Source organism: Gallus gallus, chromosome 1, assembly GCF_016699485.2.
Source record: "Gallus gallus isolate bGalGal1 chromosome 1, bGalGal1.mat.broiler.GRCg7b, whole genome shotgun sequence".
In the NCBI taxonomy this organism is placed as follows: domain Eukaryota; kingdom Metazoa; phylum Chordata; class Aves; order Galliformes; family Phasianidae; genus Gallus; species Gallus gallus.
The window spans coordinates 8222616-8242927 of record NC_052532.1 but is presented as its reverse complement, the minus strand read 5'-3'; the positions used below and the strand labels follow the sequence as shown (position 1 = coordinate 8242927).

General features: G+C 39.5%; 1 protein-coding gene across 2 annotated transcripts in view; it reads right to left on the bottom strand.

Annotated features, from left to right (window-relative positions):
- Positions 1-3353: 3353 nt before the first annotated feature.
- ELAPOR2 (endosome-lysosome associated apoptosis and autophagy regulator family member 2) overlaps positions 3354-20312 on the bottom strand; it is a 93304-nt gene continuing 76345 nt past the window's right edge. Inside the window, exons 13-22 of one of the 2 annotated variants that reach the window (XM_416843.8) lie at positions 19998-20135; positions 18948-19211; positions 17911-18084; positions 16716-16905; positions 13017-13113; positions 11708-11809; positions 9926-10052; positions 9053-9231; positions 8433-8598; positions 3354-5451 (exon numbers count right to left, since the gene is read on the bottom strand). In XM_416843.8, coding sequence (XP_416843.7) covers positions 5392-5451; positions 8433-8598; positions 9053-9231; positions 9926-10052; positions 11708-11809; positions 13017-13113; positions 16716-16905; positions 17911-18084; positions 18948-19211; positions 19998-20135 — 1497 coding nt within the window. In that variant the 3' untranslated portion in view covers positions 3354-5391. Of the gene's footprint in view, positions 5620-8432; positions 8599-9052; positions 9232-9925; positions 10053-11707; positions 11810-13016; positions 13114-16715; positions 16906-17910; positions 18085-18947; positions 19212-19997; positions 20136-20312 lie in introns of both variants that reach the window. The other variant, XM_040654820.2, reaches the window with a different exon arrangement.

Below are 20312 nucleotides of genomic sequence, written 5' to 3'. Positions count from 1 at the left end.
GATCTGTTTTTTGGAAGGTTTTCACTGCTTTCTGCTGGATGCAGGTTATCTGATACTGCTCGATACTACAAGTAATCCAATTTCGAAACAGAGCAAATCAAAAAGGAGACTATCATAGTCTGGCAAAGCTTTGCACACTGGATTAGCAAAAAAAATCTTCAGGGAAACATCATATTATCATTAGTTATTTCTTTTAATTATTATTTCTGTTCTTTCACACCATCATTTGATTTTCTCTAATTTTAAACAATAAAAAGATTTTGTTTCCATGTGTGTAAAACCCTTTTGCTCTCTTCTGTGCTCCTATCATATGTAAATAGTGAAGTAAATCACCTCAAAGCACAGAGGGTACTGCCATTATTCCTTACATGGTGGATGGGAGCCCCAACCACCCTAGCTGGGATCCTGAAGAATCTGTTGGCTGAGCAGAAAAATAAGACTCAAAAAAATCATCACAATTCTATTTGAAGTAAAGGAAATTATGTGGTTATGGTAGTGGTGGCTGTGGGTTTTTTGGGGGGAGTGGGGTGGAGGTTGGTAGGGGAAGTGTTAAGTCCTGGTCAAAATTTGCAAGCAAAAACATAATCCTTTTGTCTCTCAGTGATCATTTTTCCTGAAATAAGTAAATACAACTGTTTCTAGTCATAGTTTAAGAAATTCCAAAAGAATGCATTTTTTCAAAGTAAAAAACTCTAGGACTTGTTTCCAAATTGACCAAATCCTACTTAAAAAATATCATGTCCTCCTTAAACAAAATAACAGTAATAAAAAATCCATGCAAAGAGTCCAAAATATACTGTTCTACCCAGAAATCTGAGCTCTGGATAAGAACTCTTCTGACACAGTCTTCACACAATTAGTGCTCTTAAGAAAAGGGAGATGGAAACAACTCTTTAGCTCAACACCAAGTGCAGGTATTGAGTGCTTGGTGTCATTATGTCATTGTCCACCACTAGCATTTGCAGTTTGCAATCTGAGAGTTGTACGCACATCTCAAAGCTTCTCAACAACCAGACAAAAACTCACAGTTGTCACTTTAAGTACTAAAGATGCCAGAGCCAGGCTGGATTTTTCTTGCAATAGGAAAAGGATGGGTAGGAAGCAATGGCAGGGAGAAGGCTGGGAGAGTCAATCTTCTGCCTTCTCCTACCACTAAGTAAATGGCATAGGCAAGGATCATAGAGTCAAAGAATCACTCAGGTTGGAAAAGACCTTAAAGCTCATTGAGTCCAACCATGACCTAACCATACTACCCCAACTAACAACCCCCCACTAAATCATGTCCCTGAGCACCACATCCAAATGGTTTTAAAACACATCCAGGGATGGTGACTCAACCACCTCTCTGGGAAGTCTATTCCAGTGCTTAACAACCCTTCCTGTAAAGAAGTTTTTCCTGATATCCAAACTAAACCTCCCCTGGTGCAACTTGGGGCGATTTGGGGCTGTATATAACACCAACACTCGCAGAGGTCACTCCTGCTTGTCTTTTATTAAAGCAAACACACACAAAACACCCACCCACACAACCTCACTTGGGCTTTTAGGTGCTGTTAGAGCATCAGCTTCACAGCACATGGGGCCTTCCTCTTGCGGTCCAACTTTATATATACCAAGACACGGTGGCAGCTGATGGTCAAGTCACTTTTCACATCTCCCTCTTCGCTGTTACATATGTTCAGTGTGGGCAGAGCCAATCAGGTGTCTGGAGACGTCACCACTTTCTGTGACACGATATATACAGTAGGATGAGTTTGACCTTGCAAATCTTTTTTCTATTTCTATCTATCTCCTTGCATATTTGCCCATGAAGCACAGTTCCCATGCATTCAGAAGCAACAAGAAATAGAAACAAACGATTCTGTGAGATAGTTACACACAACGAAAGACTTAAGAGAGAGCACCACTGAAGATATGCAGAACTTCTGAAGCTTTCTCTTAAGGTTATCATTACCTAGAACATCAATTTAAGTCCTTCATGCTTCTTGACATGGAACAACCAGCAGCATTCCTTGCTTCAGAAGAAACGTCTTTGCCATTGGCACATCTGCTTTTACTCTTACACTGAAGCATGTGTTGTGATCACTACTGGAGATGCGTCAACAACCATTGGTTCCTAAATAGTAACATCTCCTACCCTGCCTGATTACAGTCAGCTATCTCTGTTTTATGGGCCTTACTGACTCCGGCTGGACCGGCAAACATAACACTGAAAACATTCCCCTTTACTAAAGAAGGGTCCAAAAACTTCTTTTAAAGAGTAATCTTCCTTTTGAACAAAGATGGCAACTCTTTGAAGCTACTTGATAACCCTCTTTGTGACTCTAAGACATTTAATTTTCCCAAAATCTAGATTTAAAATAAATCCTGTTATATACTACAAACATCAACCAATATAATCAGAACCCAAATAAAATACATTCTCTGTGTATTTCAGCCCCCAGCAAGTGCTGTCAAAGCTAAGACAATAACATTATGCTTAATTTGCCAATAATTAATACAGAGACACCATAAAATGTGCTTAATCCTCAAAGAAATTCAGTTGCTTGACTCCAGATTTCAAAGAAAAGCATGCAAATGCAGCAATAAAATGCATTCCATTTAATCAACTAAACACATAACAGACCAATTCACATTTTTTTATGGCATCAAATAACAGATTCTAATGTGATTCCATGTGGGAGAAAAGAGGGAGGTTGCTGTAGTACTAGAACAGGTCACAGACAGATGATTTCTTAATGAAATGGTAAAGGCTTCCAAAATTTACCTCTCATAATATATTTACCTCTCAAATAAAAACTTCCCCACCCTATTATGTCTTTAACCGTAAGAAAAGACTGTAAAGGTCAGCAAAATACACCAGTTTTAACTGGCTTAAATGTAGAAAATGCAGATTTCTTATTTTAAAGTGAATAAAGTCCGTATTATTTGTTTGTATCTCACTATGTTATCCCTGCATCAGCTACACTATAACGTTGCCTGGAAGGATTTTGAAAAATAGCATGACAAACCTTTTGGAAGCAGAGCTGCAAACGGTCATCCAGCAAAGTCTATCAGAGCTAACAGAAAATGGCCACTTTCTGCTTTATTCAGAAAACAGAAGGAAAGGAACCAAACAAACCTGTGTTAATACATAAAATGAAGTACAGCTCAGAAACATTAAGGCATTTTTACACTGCAGATATCTGAAAGAATAAATGCTGTTCTAGATAATGCACTGCGATATGGGTTGGAAAACATATGGAATGGGAAGGGAAAAAAAAAGAGATGTTGACTCATGCAATTTGGTGGCAGCAAAAAGCTGCAAATGTTCAGAAAAGGCTTTAGTTCCATCAAATATCTCAAGTCCAAAATTTCAAATATATTTTCACTTTATTTTATGAATGCCCATCAGATATATATCTTTGATGCTACAGCACACTGGTTAAATAAAAACCAACAACATAAAAACCCTTTTCATAAAAGATCCAAGAAGTGAAATCCCAAAGCCATAGCCAATTACTCCATGAGCATATCATCTTTGACAACCATATATAAATGACATCATGACAACAAATACAATGTACAATATTAAGTGTGCCATGGTACAAAATATACAAAAAAGAATGCGTATTTAATATACATTCAACAATACCCCATAAAAATCTTTGTCGGGAAAGTGAAGTGCCTTTTCAAGAAAAACAAAAAATGTACACCACTTCTGTAAAGATGCCTGAAGTATCTCCCATCAGAAGAGCAACGCCTGTGTTCCGTGACAGGAGATATAAAATAACTGGGCTGAATTTTCCCTAAAGAAACAAAAAATCTAAACTTCATAAAATTTTTGTCCACGTTTGTAGCAGAATAAAGTATTCAGAGTGCAGAAAATTCAATTTAATTTAATTTTTACTTAAAAGCGGGCCCTCTTTTACAGATACAGCTCAGTCATATAAAACCAAAAAATCTATATTCCTTATAATAAAAAGACCATTTCTGCCCATGTGTCTCTTCGGGCTTTGATGCATTCCACAATTCACATAATTTTACTGAAATGGAAATACAAGCCTGACCAGAGGTCAGGACAAAATTGGTTCCTCATTTTCTCTTGGCTGCATACAAGTCTTGCATATTTTTTCTTAAATATTTTTTTTTTGCCTTATTTTCAGACTCCTTCAAGTTTGACTTCAGTGAGAATTCCAGGACATGATCGGGGTGGGCTCTATGAAGAACTCATGCTTACAAAGTGGCTGTTTTCATGAAGAAGTCCATCTAGCTTCCAGTTCTCAAGGAACCACTTCATGCCCCCCTTTCAAAGAAGGTACTTGTATTGACAGTAGAAAACATTTAGATGCCGAGCTGCTTAAGTGCACAACCACACACTCAGCTCCCCTGGGCATTCATCCTCATTCCTTGCCTGGGGCCAGGAACAGATGCAGCTGAGTGTTTCTAATAAGTCTATCAGCTGATAAAGCTGATCCCTGATCTCCAAAAGTGGAGATTTCATGCTTTATTTCCACAGTTCAGGCTTTGCTGGCTTGCACCCGAGGGGAAGGTGGCATATTGGCAGCCCAAGGGAGGGGAGTGAAACTGCCACCAACCTCTCTTGAAAGGACAAGTTTCCACAGAGAGCGATGAGTGCAAACTGTACTGTAGCTATCACTTTTCCTGTCTTCAAAGAGCTTGACCTTACCACTGCCTATAAACTCATGGGCCCAGATTTGCAATTTATACAGCAGCAGTTAGCATATCTAAACTCAATAATATCAGTTTTTACCTCAGCCCTGTTTGCCACAAACTAGGCAACAGAATGGGTTCAACTTACAGGTGCAGAACCATGCCTCTTGCATTAGATGCCAAGGGCAGACAACCAAGCCCTCCAAACCATTAAAATCAAAAGCATCCTCTTAAGTTCAGAACTCACCTGAAGCTTGTTCCCCGTGCCATTCACAACTCTGATTTTAAGAGAACTCACAGGTATGCTACTAAAGGACTACACACAACCTTTGCAGGAGGATTCAGGTCTCTCTGAAAATCATTTCTTACGAATATGTATAGAAGGAGAGATAGGAGATGAAAGGTACCTATAAATCACATGGCATGCCTAAGCAATGCCCAGGTGAATGCAAAAAAATAACGTTATTTGCAGTATGTATATCTCTTCCTGAGTTAAATTTCATTCCCAGTATGGAATCCAAGCATCTGTTTGTTTGGTTGTTGGTTTTTTTTTGGCAAGGTACTCAATCACATGATAAGGCAATCCAATTTTCTGGTTTGCTTCCTGTCTTCTTTCTTCCTAAATGGCTGAGCATTTCTCACTGAGATCACTACTGCAATGTGTGCCAGAATATGTTTAAAATATGGTCCTGTAAAAATAGAAATCAGGTTTCTTTCTTTGAAGGCAGCATTAATTCTTCATATATTCTGGGATCTTGAAGATTTCAGCTGAACAGATTCAAAGTGATCTTCTTTTTCCTGCAATGGAAAAGACAGGTTCTCATCAGCTGGGATTCTCCAAATTCACTCCACCAGTTGCTACAGTCACTTCTCTTAATAACTTCAGAGTAGCCTTTCCCAAAGATTTTGTTTCTACCACAGGAACGAAGATCACAGTTTGACTATTGTTTAATAGCACCACTAATTCTGTAAAAAAAAAAAAAAAAATGCAAAATAATCAAAACTATGTGAAGAAGAGAAAAGCCAAAAATTTTGCTAGGAAGAGAAAAATTTCCATGGTACTTTCTTTAGAGGGTACAGGGAAGGTTTGCATTTCATACTCATAGCATTGGACAGTTAGCCAGAGCTAAGGAATTGTAAGATAACCGTATCTATGTTTATGATTATTTAGTAATTTGTTTGTTGCTTTAAAGAAAATGTTTAGAGTAAAGCCTGTGAATGTGAACACTACTGCCCCACTCCTGGATTCCCATTCCTAATCCTCTTCTGGACAAGACAAGATGTCTACAAACCCTCTGCCATCCAAAAACCAGGGACAGAAGATTGATTTGTTCCTCTCTTTTTCCTGCTGGGTGACAGCCAGCAGGTATCAGGGTGCAAAGTGAGGACAACCCAACAGCCCACACAGGAGCTACCGAAGAGCCCAAAGCTACTCACTGGGAAGTGCTGGCTCTTGCACTGTGTACCTATCTTTTCTATTAGTTGATGTACACAAACACAACGGGAACTACATTAACTCATGTCCTGGTCCTTATAGCGGTCTCCATTAGAGATCAGGACAGTCTGGTGCACATGTGAGAAAGAGCAGGAGAGAAAATTGTCCTACGCTTGCCTACAGAAGAGAATATATTTCTTCTTCTGAAAGACCCAGAATTGTTATGCTACAGACAACAGATGGAACTAGAACAGACTCCAACCTGAGGCAGTTTCATGATTCTTTAACTTCCATATTCTCATTAAAAATAATAGTTATTTCTTACTATATTACAGTCCCAGCCCTAAATTGCTTGGGTTCTCAGAGCCATTAATAGGTTCATTAGATGTTTTGTCTCACAGAAATGCCATTGCCTGTAGCTCGAACATATAGTTAGGATAGTTATTTCTTTGTCTCTCCATTTAAATTTCTTCTCTTTTTCTCCTCTGCTTTTCTCTCTATATTTTTTTCTGCATTTTACATGCAAATGCATCAGGAGATGAATTTCCTCACCTTCTCCATAAATGAAAAATGATGTCTGTAACATTTGTTTTGGGGAGAAATATATATTAAATTCTGGTTATCTGCAGGGATACAGGACACAGATCTCAGTGAGCTAATGAGGTACTGTAAGCTGACTTTGCCAGCTACGATTATCTAGTAGGAAAAAAAGGAGTCAGCTTAGAAATATCTGACAGGCATTTTAAAAAGGAGAGAATACTCAGGGAGCCTGTTACAATGGATGTAGAAACTTTAAAAAACTCTTTTGGAGTTTCTTTCCATTCAAGTGGTCTAAATACTATAGCACTAAAGCTTACTTTAAAGAAAAAGAAAAGGGAAAAAAAAAAACAACTTTTCTCCCACACTCTCATCTCTATACTTCTAATCAGGCAGAAGCCAGTGGTTGGTGCTGCAAATTGAGTCAGCAAAGCTTTTACAGTTATCAAGCGTACAGCAAAACATAACCCTCAGCAGCACTGGTCATCACGCCCAGCCACAGCCAGCCAAGCCATTTCATGTACAAAAAAATACCATCCTATATCCTACAAAGTTCTACGGGAAAGTTATTCCTGCAGGATTCAAAATGGAATCTACTTCCATTGTTGTAAAAAGCTGCACAAAATTTGATGTGCTTTCATTTTATTTACATTTTCAAAATCCTTAGCATTACATTTTTTCACCTTTCCACAAGGAAAGGTACTGACTTTACAAGACAAATAGTCAAGGTGGGGGCAAGAAGAAGTTCTGCACATTAGCTGTTTACCATGTCCTTGGAGTGAGATCTGGGGAACACTTAGGTGGAAAGAGAAAAGCACTCTAATAAAAATTGAAGACAGTCAAGAGAAAGGAAAAATAAGGGAAAGAAAAGACACACAGTTACGTTGCATTGCACTCAATTACAGAAAGGAAAACAAAGAATATGAGAAAAAAATCCCCAAATTCAACTTTCTGAAATACCATGTAGGCAAGAAACAAAAAAGTCGCTTTTCAAAAGATTCTTTGTATTATTACTGTTGAAGAAACCTTCTTATTTGGAAACAACTCTCTTCAGCAGAACTGTGTGAAAGGGAAAATGTCATCCACCTTTTTCCTGTAATAACAGATGCCCCAGCTGGACTCCCTTAAAGACAACACCAACTTTCCCACCGACTGCAAAGCATTTGGAAAAAGATGAAAATGCCTGTGGGATCTACCATGACAGCCCTCTGTTGTCCCTATGAGAAATAATCAAAGGACATAAAAGACCTTTGTGCTAGAAATTCAAACATATAACAACGCTGCATCACATGCTGCAAAAAAAAATGCTCAGTGCTATTGCTCTCCAACAAAATGGAGGAGGTTGCTGTATTGGGTGATGGGCTTTAGCTGATGCTTCTCTTCATCTGAATACTATAATCCTGAACATTATGTCTCTCAAGTCAGCCATGAAGTCAGCCCAGGTGAGGGGGAAGCAGCTGACTGCTGTTCTGATGTTTATTTCCTGTATCTATAATAGCTGTGTTTGCTTCAGTGGAGGTATCTGGTAGGAATCCAGAAGGTTTCCCATGCCTCTTTTTAGACACGGCCCATACAATAAAGAATGCTTCAGGAAGCTCCCTGCAGAAGAAGAAGCGTTTCTTTAATTCCCTGAAACATTTATCATTACTCACATTGTGGATTTCAGCAGGTTGAGAGCAAACTGGGTGATGTGTGTGCTGGAGGCTACACAAAGCACTGTGCAAATTAGCATCACAGCCTCATCACATCCAGTGATAAATAATGGTAATAATTATTTTTAGTATTAATAGTACTAATTACCACTTACCTTTGTTGCCAAGGACTTGAGCTTCCCCAGCAGTGACTGCTTATTAGAATATACTATTTCTTCTTCATTATCTTCCCCCTCCATTATAGCACAACTGTCAGCAGCTGGCAGCTCACACTCTTTTGAGTTCGCTGTCATCACCAATTTGGAATATTTATACTCCAGCCTGAAGACAGGAAGCCATACAGGTATTCTTTTAGTTGGGTTTTTGTTGTTGTTTCTTTGCTTTTGTTTTTTGTTTTTTTTTTACAAATATCCCCTTTTCAAATATTTTATAATTTACATTGTCTGAAGTCCTGCTGAAAGGTACAAGTTAGAATAAAGAAATACCCTTTTGGTCTTCATACCTTGAGAAAACCATGTTGCTTCAGGACTTAGTCAACCTCAAACTCTTAAGGGTTAAAAAGACAGCTCCTGTCAGGAAATCATCCTGTAACAGATTATTGGGGATTTTCTATATTTTTCATTCTAGGATTTTTGAAAACTCAGCTTGGTCAATCAACAAACTGATCAAGCATGGCATTTTTCATCAACATTGTCATGAGGTCAGATCCATGAAATGTCTTTTTGTTCAATACATCAAGCTCACTTTTATATGCAACACAAGTTGCAGCACTTACTTCTGGTTCTTCTTCCAAAAATAGCAGGTCAAGGCTATCAGCAGAACAGCAGCGAAAGCACCCACACCAGCTCCAACCTTTAGCCAAAAATCCACCGTTTCACAAGTGCTGGTCCTTTTCTCTGGCAAGGGAACCCCTTTAATGCAATGCTTCGGCTCATTCCATACATACAAGGTTTCCTTTCAAATAGAAATCATAGAACACCAGAAAATGAGCTGTTTGTAGGAAAAGAGAGAACTATTTAAAGTTGAAATAAACAAGCTGTTTTTTGGTAAGTGGGCTAGACATCTTTTCAGTAAAAGAAAACCAAAGCACGAGCTTGGTTTTCAGTCATATTGTCAACTCAATTGTCCCCTTGATTGTAGCTGTAGATTCAAACATGGCGGAAGGGTTTCCACTTCTTTAATGATCCCCACTTGATATGCTTTAGTTTGGACAGGGATTGTGAATTGGCTGTGCCTGCTTTGGAGATGTTTATCAACAGGGCAGTTCTGAACCAGTGAAAGGATTTCCTAATATTTTATTAGCAGAGGCAGTAGCAAAAACACTGCAAACAAGGAAAGATGAATTTCTAAACTGAAATCTGTCTAGTCTGCCATGATGATTATGGCTACCTAAGGACTGATGTCCTTTAGGCACTCCATTCTACAAACAGCTTGCTTGCATGTAGGAATGTATCTAGAGTTTAGGTTTTACCCATACAGACACAAGCTAGAGGAGAGCTGCCATGGGCACAAATATTCCTGAGTCTCAACACAGCCAGAGATACCCAATTCTACCTGCACTTAACATGTCCACTTGCACAAAGAATTTCAACAGCTTTCAAGTTTTACCCAAATTAACACACACAACTTGGAGCTGGGGGTGGTGTACCTGAAATCCTTTTTTGCAGGCTCCCTCGATCTCATGGTAGTCTTGCTCTGTGCACAGAGGGCAAGCTTCTGCACTTTCCCACACAAAGTAGAAAGTGCACCCATCGCAGGTGCCAGCAGGGCATGAGCTAGGAGGAGACCAAAGCATAGTTATCATTTATGAAACACTTTGGAGTTTGCATCTTCACTCTACATTCTGTGGCTGAGATTGGTAACAGTAAGTACAACAAACAGGTAAACATCTATCAAGTCAGCAGGTGGAGAAATCTGGGGGAAGAATTTTTCCCAGTTTATATAATACTCTTTCAAATAACAACAGATATTGGGCTGCCAAAGGTCTAAAAAAACAGCTCAGTTCCTGGCAGTGTGTGCTACCTATGCACTTACAATGAAGAAAAGAAGTAAGCCCTGGGGCAGCAGAACTACTCTAACGTTTCACCAGCACAAGCTACACTGGCGTGTGCCTCTCTCACTATTCTCCTGAACTGGGTGACTGTTTCCCATGAATGCCACAAGTTGGTTCCTGTTCTTGTTAAAATGATGCCTGGGTGATGTTGTCCATATGGAATGGACCTGTCCTGTCACAGTTAATTACTGGGAAGATGTTCACCAGTTAATGAAGAGATAACAGTTTTACTTCGTCTAAGAGAGACTAATGAGTTTATTATGCATTCAATCAGCAGAACAAAGTTGTACTGGCAATGCTAGGGCATTCGTGCAGCTTTTCCTCCTGACAAATGCAGCAGTTCTAACAGCAGTAGTGACAAACAGTCCATGCAAGAAGTTGGGCTGTGTAATTGTGATGTATACCCATGCAGAAAAATTGATGTAAATGTTTCTGTTTTACCATCCAGGAAAACGTTATTCTGATCCAAAGGACTGAAAAGTCCAGAGAACTAAAAGCCAATTCTGGCTTACCTTAATTTGAATAACTGATAACTATCGTCCCTGGATAATGTAATACTTTTTGCCATACATGATAAGACCACTGACAGATCTTTCTCCTCTTTTATATCTTTCACCTTGCACTGCAACTTCATGTGATACTAAATGCTGTGTCTGGGAGATCAAAGAGTTACATGCAATTCTACTTGACATTTATCAGGTACCTCACGACTTATTTGAAAATAGCTGTCTGACTGCTGAGTTAATCAAAGTGGGGCGAAGAAGGGAAATGTCAACAGGAAATGAGATAAGGTACGTCGTGTCAGCGTCAGTTGTGTGATGTTTCTGTCTATGCTCACACTGTTAAAAAGCAGAATTGTTTACTCCTCTCACTGCTGGTGAGTTATCACAACTCACATTGTGTTAAACCCAAAATGCTAGAAAGCAAGGACTCACACCTGAAGGAGATTCACACAGCATTTGATAGATGGTAACTTGTTGCCAAGCATAATTTGCAGAGTGTCAAGGCCCTAAGAAACTGGGTAAACATCTCCATTCAAACATCAGTCACTCAGCTGTCATGTGTGAAGCAGCTGCCTCTTTGGCTTTGTTCAGGTGGGCATGGATAACCTGTCCCAAAACCGGATCCCACACATCTCACAACGTTAGCTTTGTAAAGGAGAATGAGTGAGGGTATGTACGATCAATATATTTATAGTGATGTCCAGATGGGCATTGACAGCTCTGGAGGAGAAATGAGTGAGACTTCCTAGCAAGTTAAGTGAGGGAGAACAACACTGCTCTTTGCTGTTAAGTATAAACTTCCTACTGAGTCTTCTAAAGGTTTCCTGTGGAAAAAGAGCTTCCAGGCACTACTGGGACACAAACACTCAAATACCTGGGCACAGAAAGCTCTCCTTGATCTGGCTTGTTGGGGTTGCATCTCATTGTCACAACAGTTGCACGACCATCTTCACAAGAGGTTGTTGCTGTTGAAGACCTAACATGAAGCAAGAAGAAAAATGTGTGGTCAGTAATGTTTCCACTACAGTAAATACATAAATACATGCTGCTGTTTCATAGATCTACATCATTCATCAACCTGCAATACTAATGTAATACTCTGCCGTGGCACTTCTGCCATTCTCAGCTGGAAGAACAAAAAGGAGGAACAGAAGCTTCTTAGGCTTCATCACATCATTCAAATCTCAAGGTACTCTGAGATGGCACTCAGGGAATTGCTCTGTTTATCTAGCTAGTTTGATTTCTGCTGAGCAAAGGAATAAACCTGCCCACAAAACAAGAAAGAAAGATTAAAAAACAGAATTACAGGCACTGTTGTGCTTGCTGCGTTACCCTGACAGAGAGTTTACTATAGCTTTTTCCTTGTCCAGGAACTCTAGATTATACTGTTCCTGAAACAGCAGAAGGTAAGGAGGTTGTTATTCCAAAAAGACTAACATTGTAAGTCAAGTTTATAATATTCTCAAACTAGTATCACTGATGTGGGGCTCAGTCTGCAATATCAGTCAAGAAAATGTGTTTGAATATTCATGAAGCGTTGAAACCTAAAGTGGTATAGTGAATTAAGATCTATCACTGAAGCCAACATTGAGAGCCAATTGGTACAGCAAATGTAGGTATGTGCCCTAGGATAACCTGCTTAGCCCCACAGTTCCAGAGAGCAAACACAGAAACTCAGTTCACATGCTGTCTACCAGCACACAGACATCTTAATAGAGGTGATTTTTGAGCTAATTATTACCCAAATTCTTCTTATGGAGGGAAGTGAATAATAAGAAAAGTATACTAACAACTAAGCAACTTGGAACAATTATTTTTAACATTAATACAGTCATTTTTGTAACATCAAAAAAACACAAATAACTGTGAAAGAAAATATACAATGAAAATTGAACGTATCAAAGTCACACACAGGAAATTACGGAAAGTAACATGACAGTGGAAGTGGCACTTGGATTAATCAAAGTTCTGGTATCACTATCTACCCACTGACTATAATTTAGACTTGAGCAAACAGTGTTGGCTGATTTCATAAAATATTCTTCAACACGTCAACTAATATCAGCCAAATATTGACTAAAGCAATAAAGATTAAAGGTGCATAAAAGATCTTCCCTCACAGCTTTAGTTTCCTTTAAACAAATGAAAGTTGAGGTACCAATTAGGAGGATTTTTTTACCTACTTGTAAAAGAAATGCACATCAGGTATTTTGCTTGGAGAGGGAGGGAACATGTCTGTCTTGACACTGATATTTTCCAGCATTGTTTCAACAGTAGCTCCTAAAATTTAGGAAAACGAAAATGAAAGGAACGAGATAGGGATGGATTTCTGAGGGGTTCGCATGCAATATTTTCTGTCCGCAAGGTATGGTTCTCACTTAATAGCATTTAATGGCATTGTTATATATTATTCATTTTCCTTTATTCTAACTGAGACTGCAGATTTGTATGTTCCTCATGCAGTCTGATTTTGTCATACAGAAAATATTAATAATAATAAAAACAGTGTACATGGATTATACTCTCTTTGTCTGAATTTACATCTATCAGGAGATATCACAGAATAATAAAATAACTCAGTTTGGCAAAGGGCTTCTGGAAATCATCTGGTACTATCAACTGCTCAAACCATATGCCTTGCATGTGATGCTTTTGTGTATAACTCTAACACAACATAATCACAACATCCTGAGCAATCTGTAGTATTGCAGGAAGGAACCTTCAATGAAAAGATTCAGAAGGATTATGGATTCATAGGAAAGCCCTGACGGCACATTTTAGAACAGGTGGATGTGTGGAATAACAAAGGTTACACAGGTCTGCACAGACTTTGGAGACCTGAAAGAGAGGAAAACTCAAGTAACACAAATTTTGAGATCCTTTTTATCCCATGAAGCAGAGAAGATGGAAAACATTGATCCTGCACCACAACAGTTCAGAAGTGTGAGCTGTACAAATGGGGCAGGTTGCATCCTTCTAGTGAGGTGAAAAATTGCTAGAACTGTAAAAAGCAAAGTGTTAGCAACCAGCAACTGATAGGAAGACTGAAGACAAAAGTTTTCCTCTTGTTCTTCCAAGAATTCAGAAACCCTGGTTGCATTCTTTAGTCTGTCCAAGCCTGTGATCATATAAGTACATGGATCAGTGTGCTCAGTAACACTGCCTAGTCGTGCAGGTGAGGAATGGCTACAGAGCATCACATCAACACAAAGAAAAAGCAATGAACCTTGTTGCGGCAGCCATAGGGAACACATGCAGAGAGACGTCATTGTTGTGGAGGAGTCTCCATTCTGAGAACACACACTAGAGTCCCTTTAATAATTATTGCCTCTAATCAAAGATATCATGTCTAACATAGGGCTTCTTAAATTTGGATCTCAACCAAACATTCATTACTCAGTAGACTGGAAGATGTAGCTCCTAGGGACTTTAATATATTCAAGATGCAATGAGAGAGTATTCCTATCCCATATGCAGTACTGTAAAGCTGGCATCCCTAAGTGCCATTTCTAAAAATAATAACACTAGAAGCAAAATCAAGTGTGAGGAAAAAAGATGGTATTTCTCAGAAGATATTAATTAGATAGCTAAAAAGCCACAATAGCTCTCTCTTGAATAACAACTGTTTTGACTAAGAGTCCACTTTGGAATAGAGTAGCAGGAAAGGAGACTTTAAAAAAAACAAACCCAAAAACACTGGCAGAAGTTTCCTAGAGAGGGAATAGAGAATCAAATAGCAATCTACTTAAATCAAAGTTTCAGTTACAAAAAAGTCATAATGGATGCTAAAGACTTCAGGGAAAAGCTCATGTTTGGCAGCACCAGAAAAATCCTAAGTCTGAGGCCTGTTAAAAAATACTAGCAATAAGATATACCTTATGGATGTCAAAGGCAAACTTTCAGCATTTTAAAATGTAAAAGTTGTAGTACAGAAAATGCAGAAGATCTTGATACGTTTTCTCTGTACGAAGAGAAAATCAGGATTACCTGTGTCCTTTCCAAGATAATGCTTGTACACCTTATTTTTTCACTAGCAAGAGAGGATTTTGGCAACTACCTGGGATGCACACATAAATTAGAAAAGCTGTATATTAGAGTAACCAGGGCAACAGGATTTTCCACTTAGAAATATCTGTCTTTAATAGAACATTTAACGATAGTGAAATGTCAGAAGACTGATGGAGAGGGAATACAGTGTAGAAATTCAGAAAGGACAAAACTGAACTGCAGATGAAAATGTGGCTAACACAACGTGGCAGATTAAAAGGAATGGGAAGTGGAAGACGAGGTTCAGTTAATGCATAGATACATATAAAAAAGCAGACAACATGAACTCGTGCAGAACAGCTTCTGTTCAATAAATCTGATTTCATTCCTTGAGTGCTGATGAATTTGGTTGCTAAAGAAAATTATGTACATTTATCAAGTATTTCACTAATTAATATGAGATTTTAATTAAAGAGTTGGCAGTGTTCTATCAATTAAGGGTATACTCTGAATTAAAAGTTATTTAACTAATCAATTACAAAATTATCTGTCCATGGCAAATTGTCATCAAAAGGGGTATGGCCCCAGGTTTCTCTAGGCACTGACCCAAAATGTCCCAAAATGCAAGATTTTCATCATTGATCTGCAAGTAACAATGTAATCACTATTGGTGAAGTGCAGATGAGACAAAGATCAAGAATAGAAATACAAAACAGGGTAACTTCATTCACTTGGTAAGCTGGTCCCACTGAAACATAACCTATTTCAGTGCAGCAATGCGCTGCAGGAGATGAAGGCCAGTCCTAAAGAAGAGAGAATGTCCCTTGGAAATTGTAACTCTGAGAAAGATCTTAGTTCTGGATAACAGAACCAAGAGGATATCATGAAATCCTATGAGTTCGGAAGGACTCAAAGATTCAACTGTTGCATGTAAATACAAACATGAAAGTGATTCTCATTGTCTTTATAGTGAATTAAATGTTGTAGTAGTATTCTAGGCTGATGCCCAAACTTCAAGAAAAGATAATTACAAAAGGCCACAGAAAGAGCCTCAAAAGGTATTTGGATGCTTGAGAGAAATACACGTTAGCAAGAGACTTTGAAGAATTCGGTTTGCTTAGTTTATCAGAAGAGCAGATGAGCAGGGTGTGATGTGGAGATGTGATGACCCCAGTGTACAAAAAAATTCTCCAGGCAGGAAAAAGTAGCTGTGAAATGGAGAAAAAAAAAAAATAACAGGAAATAAGTGCTGAAAATCGAAGCCAGGCAAATTTAAATGGGAAAAAAAGCTGCTTTAATACAAAATACGGAGATGGTGTTTATCCAGTGAAATGTATAATAACAGCAACTGTGGAAAAGCTTTTATTTCCATTAGTCTTAGAAGTTCAAGTTTGGAATGCTCTTGCAAAGATGTGCTTTTGTCAAAAACAAGTTTCTGGGCTCAATGCCAGGGAGCAAGTACAAACATTCTGTGCTGGTAATGGATAGGTGAGCAGACTAGATGACTTCATTGTCTGCTCTGGCCTTAGACTCTGAGAACTTATGAGCTGGAGCAATGCAAGGCATAATGGTGTGCATTGCCTCATGCTGCCCTCACCTAATTATGCCCCAGCACCTCCACCTTCTGAAATTGCCTGAGCTGGGACTTGGCATGGGCAGGAATGCTTGGACTAATGGGACTGCTACAGTGACTGGTGTTGCTCTACATGAGGTGGGCGGGAAACATGACAGCAAATGAAATCCTTTGAATTACATTCTCCAGATTTTTATGCTGAAATTTTATGCGCCATGGGACCCACAAGACCAAACACAGGGAAGAAATACTAATACAGACAAGAGCTGACCAGCCCCAAGATAACTCACTTGCAGCAGTATGCATAACACAAACCACGTACCTAAGAACCTGTCAGCAAGGCTATTGGACTGAAGAGCCAGGGCTGTTCGGAAGCCCTTGCTGTCCGATGGGATGATGGTGGACTGACAGACAAAAGCTCCCACAAAGTTGGAAAAATCTTCTGATTCTGCAACCATGTCCTTCAGGGTAACATCTGTGATATTGTCAGTGCAAATAGCCATCTTTTTACCCTGCAAACAATCAGGAAAAATGGGGAAGCTGTTGGTTGTTGATAGGATGTGGAAAAGTTCGGGAGACATTGCAAACTGTATGAGCTTCATTCGTCTTAGAAATAGCTCCATGTTTCTATCATGAGAGAAACAAATTGCAGCAATAAACTGTGTCATTCTGAAGGCTCCGATTAAAGCCTCGTTTAGACTCAGAAACAAGATGTCACCTCCAGTATGGGTCTTATCAGAAACTTGTGCTACGAAGCACTTTTCTCTGTTTATCTTGACAGCACAGTGCTTACTTGCAGAGCATAATAAAATGGCTTGTACAGAAAAAACATATTGCCTGTAAATAATGCACTGTAGAATACCTCTTTATTTGGAATTTAAACCAGATAAAATATTCTCAAAGCATGACTACATTAAATCCATAAGCAGATACACAGCCTCCAAGACCGCATTAATGTCACAAACTGAGACTAATGTAAGAATCTCACAACAGCAGCAATGAAAGCCAAATCAAGAAATTTGGCAGTCTTGACCCTCCAAAATGCCAAGCACACAGACCTGGTCCTCTAGGTCTGATAGTACCAGGGAAAATGTTTGAGAAATGAAGAGCAGATCCACAGGGGAGTATCTTTATGGATCTGTCATCAGCTCTAATCCAGATAGGTATGCACACATTTAAGCCCAAAAGTATGCAAAATTCTTTAAAGAAATACAACTATTGGTTTATCTCATGCAAACCCTCTGGTATATGGAGAAGAGATTTCCTAACTTTACAGGGATAAACATTGATGTAAACTGCATGCATTGGCTTTCAAGGGATAATCATCTGGTACTGCTCCAAAATGTCAATTCTTGTATGTGACAATATGCTCTGGTACACTCCAAATCTGACTGGGGGCAAGATACAGAGGAAAGCATTTGCACAGCAGTGATGCACACTGTCTCAGTGCGATCCCACCAAGCATCAACATGGACTACACGTTGGTTAACTCAACCCTCAACACCCACTGAGCTCACCTCATTTCCACACAGGCTGATGTTAAAGAAGTGGAAGAACTTGGTCCCACGGGAAGTGAAGCTCGGCCCACTCATTAAGGAGCCCACCTGGCTGAGGTTGCTAAAATCATAACTCAGGGTCTGGTTATCCTTGATGTATGACACCAAGCAGTCACTGAAGCAGGCGGAGTGGTCCTTCAGAGATGGAGAGGAATTCATAAAAGAGAAATTACGGACCAGCAGCAAACGATATAGCTGGCAACTGTGAGTTAAAGCAAGGAGGAGCAGACAGGACTACTTTCCTTGCTGAGGACAAAGGGGAATTTTTCCTGTTTCTGTGATTCATCTTTCCCCTGAGAAAATTCCCATCCTTGCTTCAGTTCCTCGCAACCAAATCTCAGAAGGGCTTTGATGTTCCTAAGCATTGCCTTTCTGCTATCCAAGAAAATGTAGATCTGCTTTGTTTTGTTGTGGGCATATTTATGAGCTCGATGTCCAAGCTTAAAACCCAGTAGATAGACCATGGTCTTGCTTACACATGCATCTTGCAAAACCAAGAAACAGAGCTTAAGAAACAGTAACAGAATATGGACCCAACTGAAGACAGGAAGAATATGAACAAAACGGATCTGTTCTTCAAGTCCCCGTGCAGTTCCTTGCTGAACAATACTCACATGGTAAACATTTATCTAGGCTTATAGGCAAGTTCTGAAGGGAAGGTAACATCATCCAGCTGGTGAAGTCCCTGAGTTTAAAATAGCAGGAGTTTGGGACAGTTTGAGGTTCAAGTAACTTAAATGTTTACTTTATTCATACACTATCCCAATGTAGCTTCTTGAAATTGACCATTTTTTGAGCCAGTGTGGTCAATTTTATCATCTTATCATATGTGTAGAAACAAAAATTAGACTAAGGACATAACTGGAAGAATGGGTTCATTGGTTACAATAATACTCCCATGCTAACAAGGCATATGCCTGCAGTAAAAGCAGCCAAGCTGGCCCTATGTTCCAACCTACCCAGTCTGCCCTTCACTGAGACAATCACAGCTTCCATACCTTGGTGCTCTTGCTGCCAGGCCCACATGGAATGCAGGCCTCCTTGCCATAGACCTGGTGGATGGACAGGAAGGTGTTGGCTGGACACTCCTTGCACTGGCTGGTCTCCTTCTCAATGTAGTGTCCCACTGGGCAGGGCACACAGGATGAGCCGGACTGCTCAGAGCCCAGAGCGCAGGCCCGGCAAGAGGAGGCGACTCCATCCACCGCGTTAGTCACTGTGATGGAGTAGATCTTTGCCACATCATTGATGAACTGCCTGCTCTAGAACGAGACCCAAAGAAACCACCCTGGTGCCACCGCACCATTGCACACGGACACTGAGTGATGCATGCACTTCCAGCATGGGTGGTTTACCCACAGCTCCTTCCTGAGTGACCCTATGTCTTAGTTTCAGATGGGATGCAATTTTTTTCTTCAGACAGTCTGGTGTGATGCTACGCTTGGGTTTTAGGAGAAAAATAATGTTGATAACACACCAATGTTTATAGTTGCTGCTAAGCAGTTGTTGTACAGAGCCAAGGCCATTCTCAGCAAAAGGCCCAAGGAGCTGGGAGGGAACAGAATTAGGACAGCTGACTTAAAGTGGACAAAGGGATATTCCATACCATATGCCATCATGAAGAAGGAGTTTTGAAGTGGATGGGAGTTCACCTCTCTCTCCTCCACTGCTCAGGGGAGTAGCTGGGCATCAGTCAGGGGGCGGTGAGCAACTACTTGTGCATCACTTGTCATATGCATGCACATATATATATATGTATGTATGTTATCGTAACTATTGTCCTGTTTCTTTTCTCTATCTGGATCAATAGTTATATCTCAATCCATGAGATCTACTTTTTTTATTCCTGACTCTCTCTCCATCCCACTGGGAAGGGCGGGGGGGGAAGCAAATGACTGTGTGGTGCTGGGCCACCTGTCTGGTTAAACCACAACAACCTATCTGCTAACAGCCACTCATCCCTTACAAGAAGCCTGTGAGCTTTAATAGAAGGCAAGAGAACAGGCAGTGAGTGTCCAAAGGAAGCCATGTTGTAAGACAGTACTTACATCTTGGCCCTCATTTATTCTCTGAAAGGCCCAAGTAAAGGTGAAGGAAGCGTTTTTGGAGATTATATGAGTGTAGGATTGCTTCTCTTTACTTCTTTCCCATGACTCCACCACATTAGTATTTTTTCGATTAATATCCTATAAAAGTCATAATAATTTATTAAAAAAAAACAACACGAAAGTGGAGTCATGCTATACTAAACATTAGCATTTTATAATATAGTCGTTAATACATATAAAGGATTTTACAATTGCACTTAACATTTAATAAAAGGAAGCAAACATATTTATCCTGCTTTCCATCACTGGCAATAT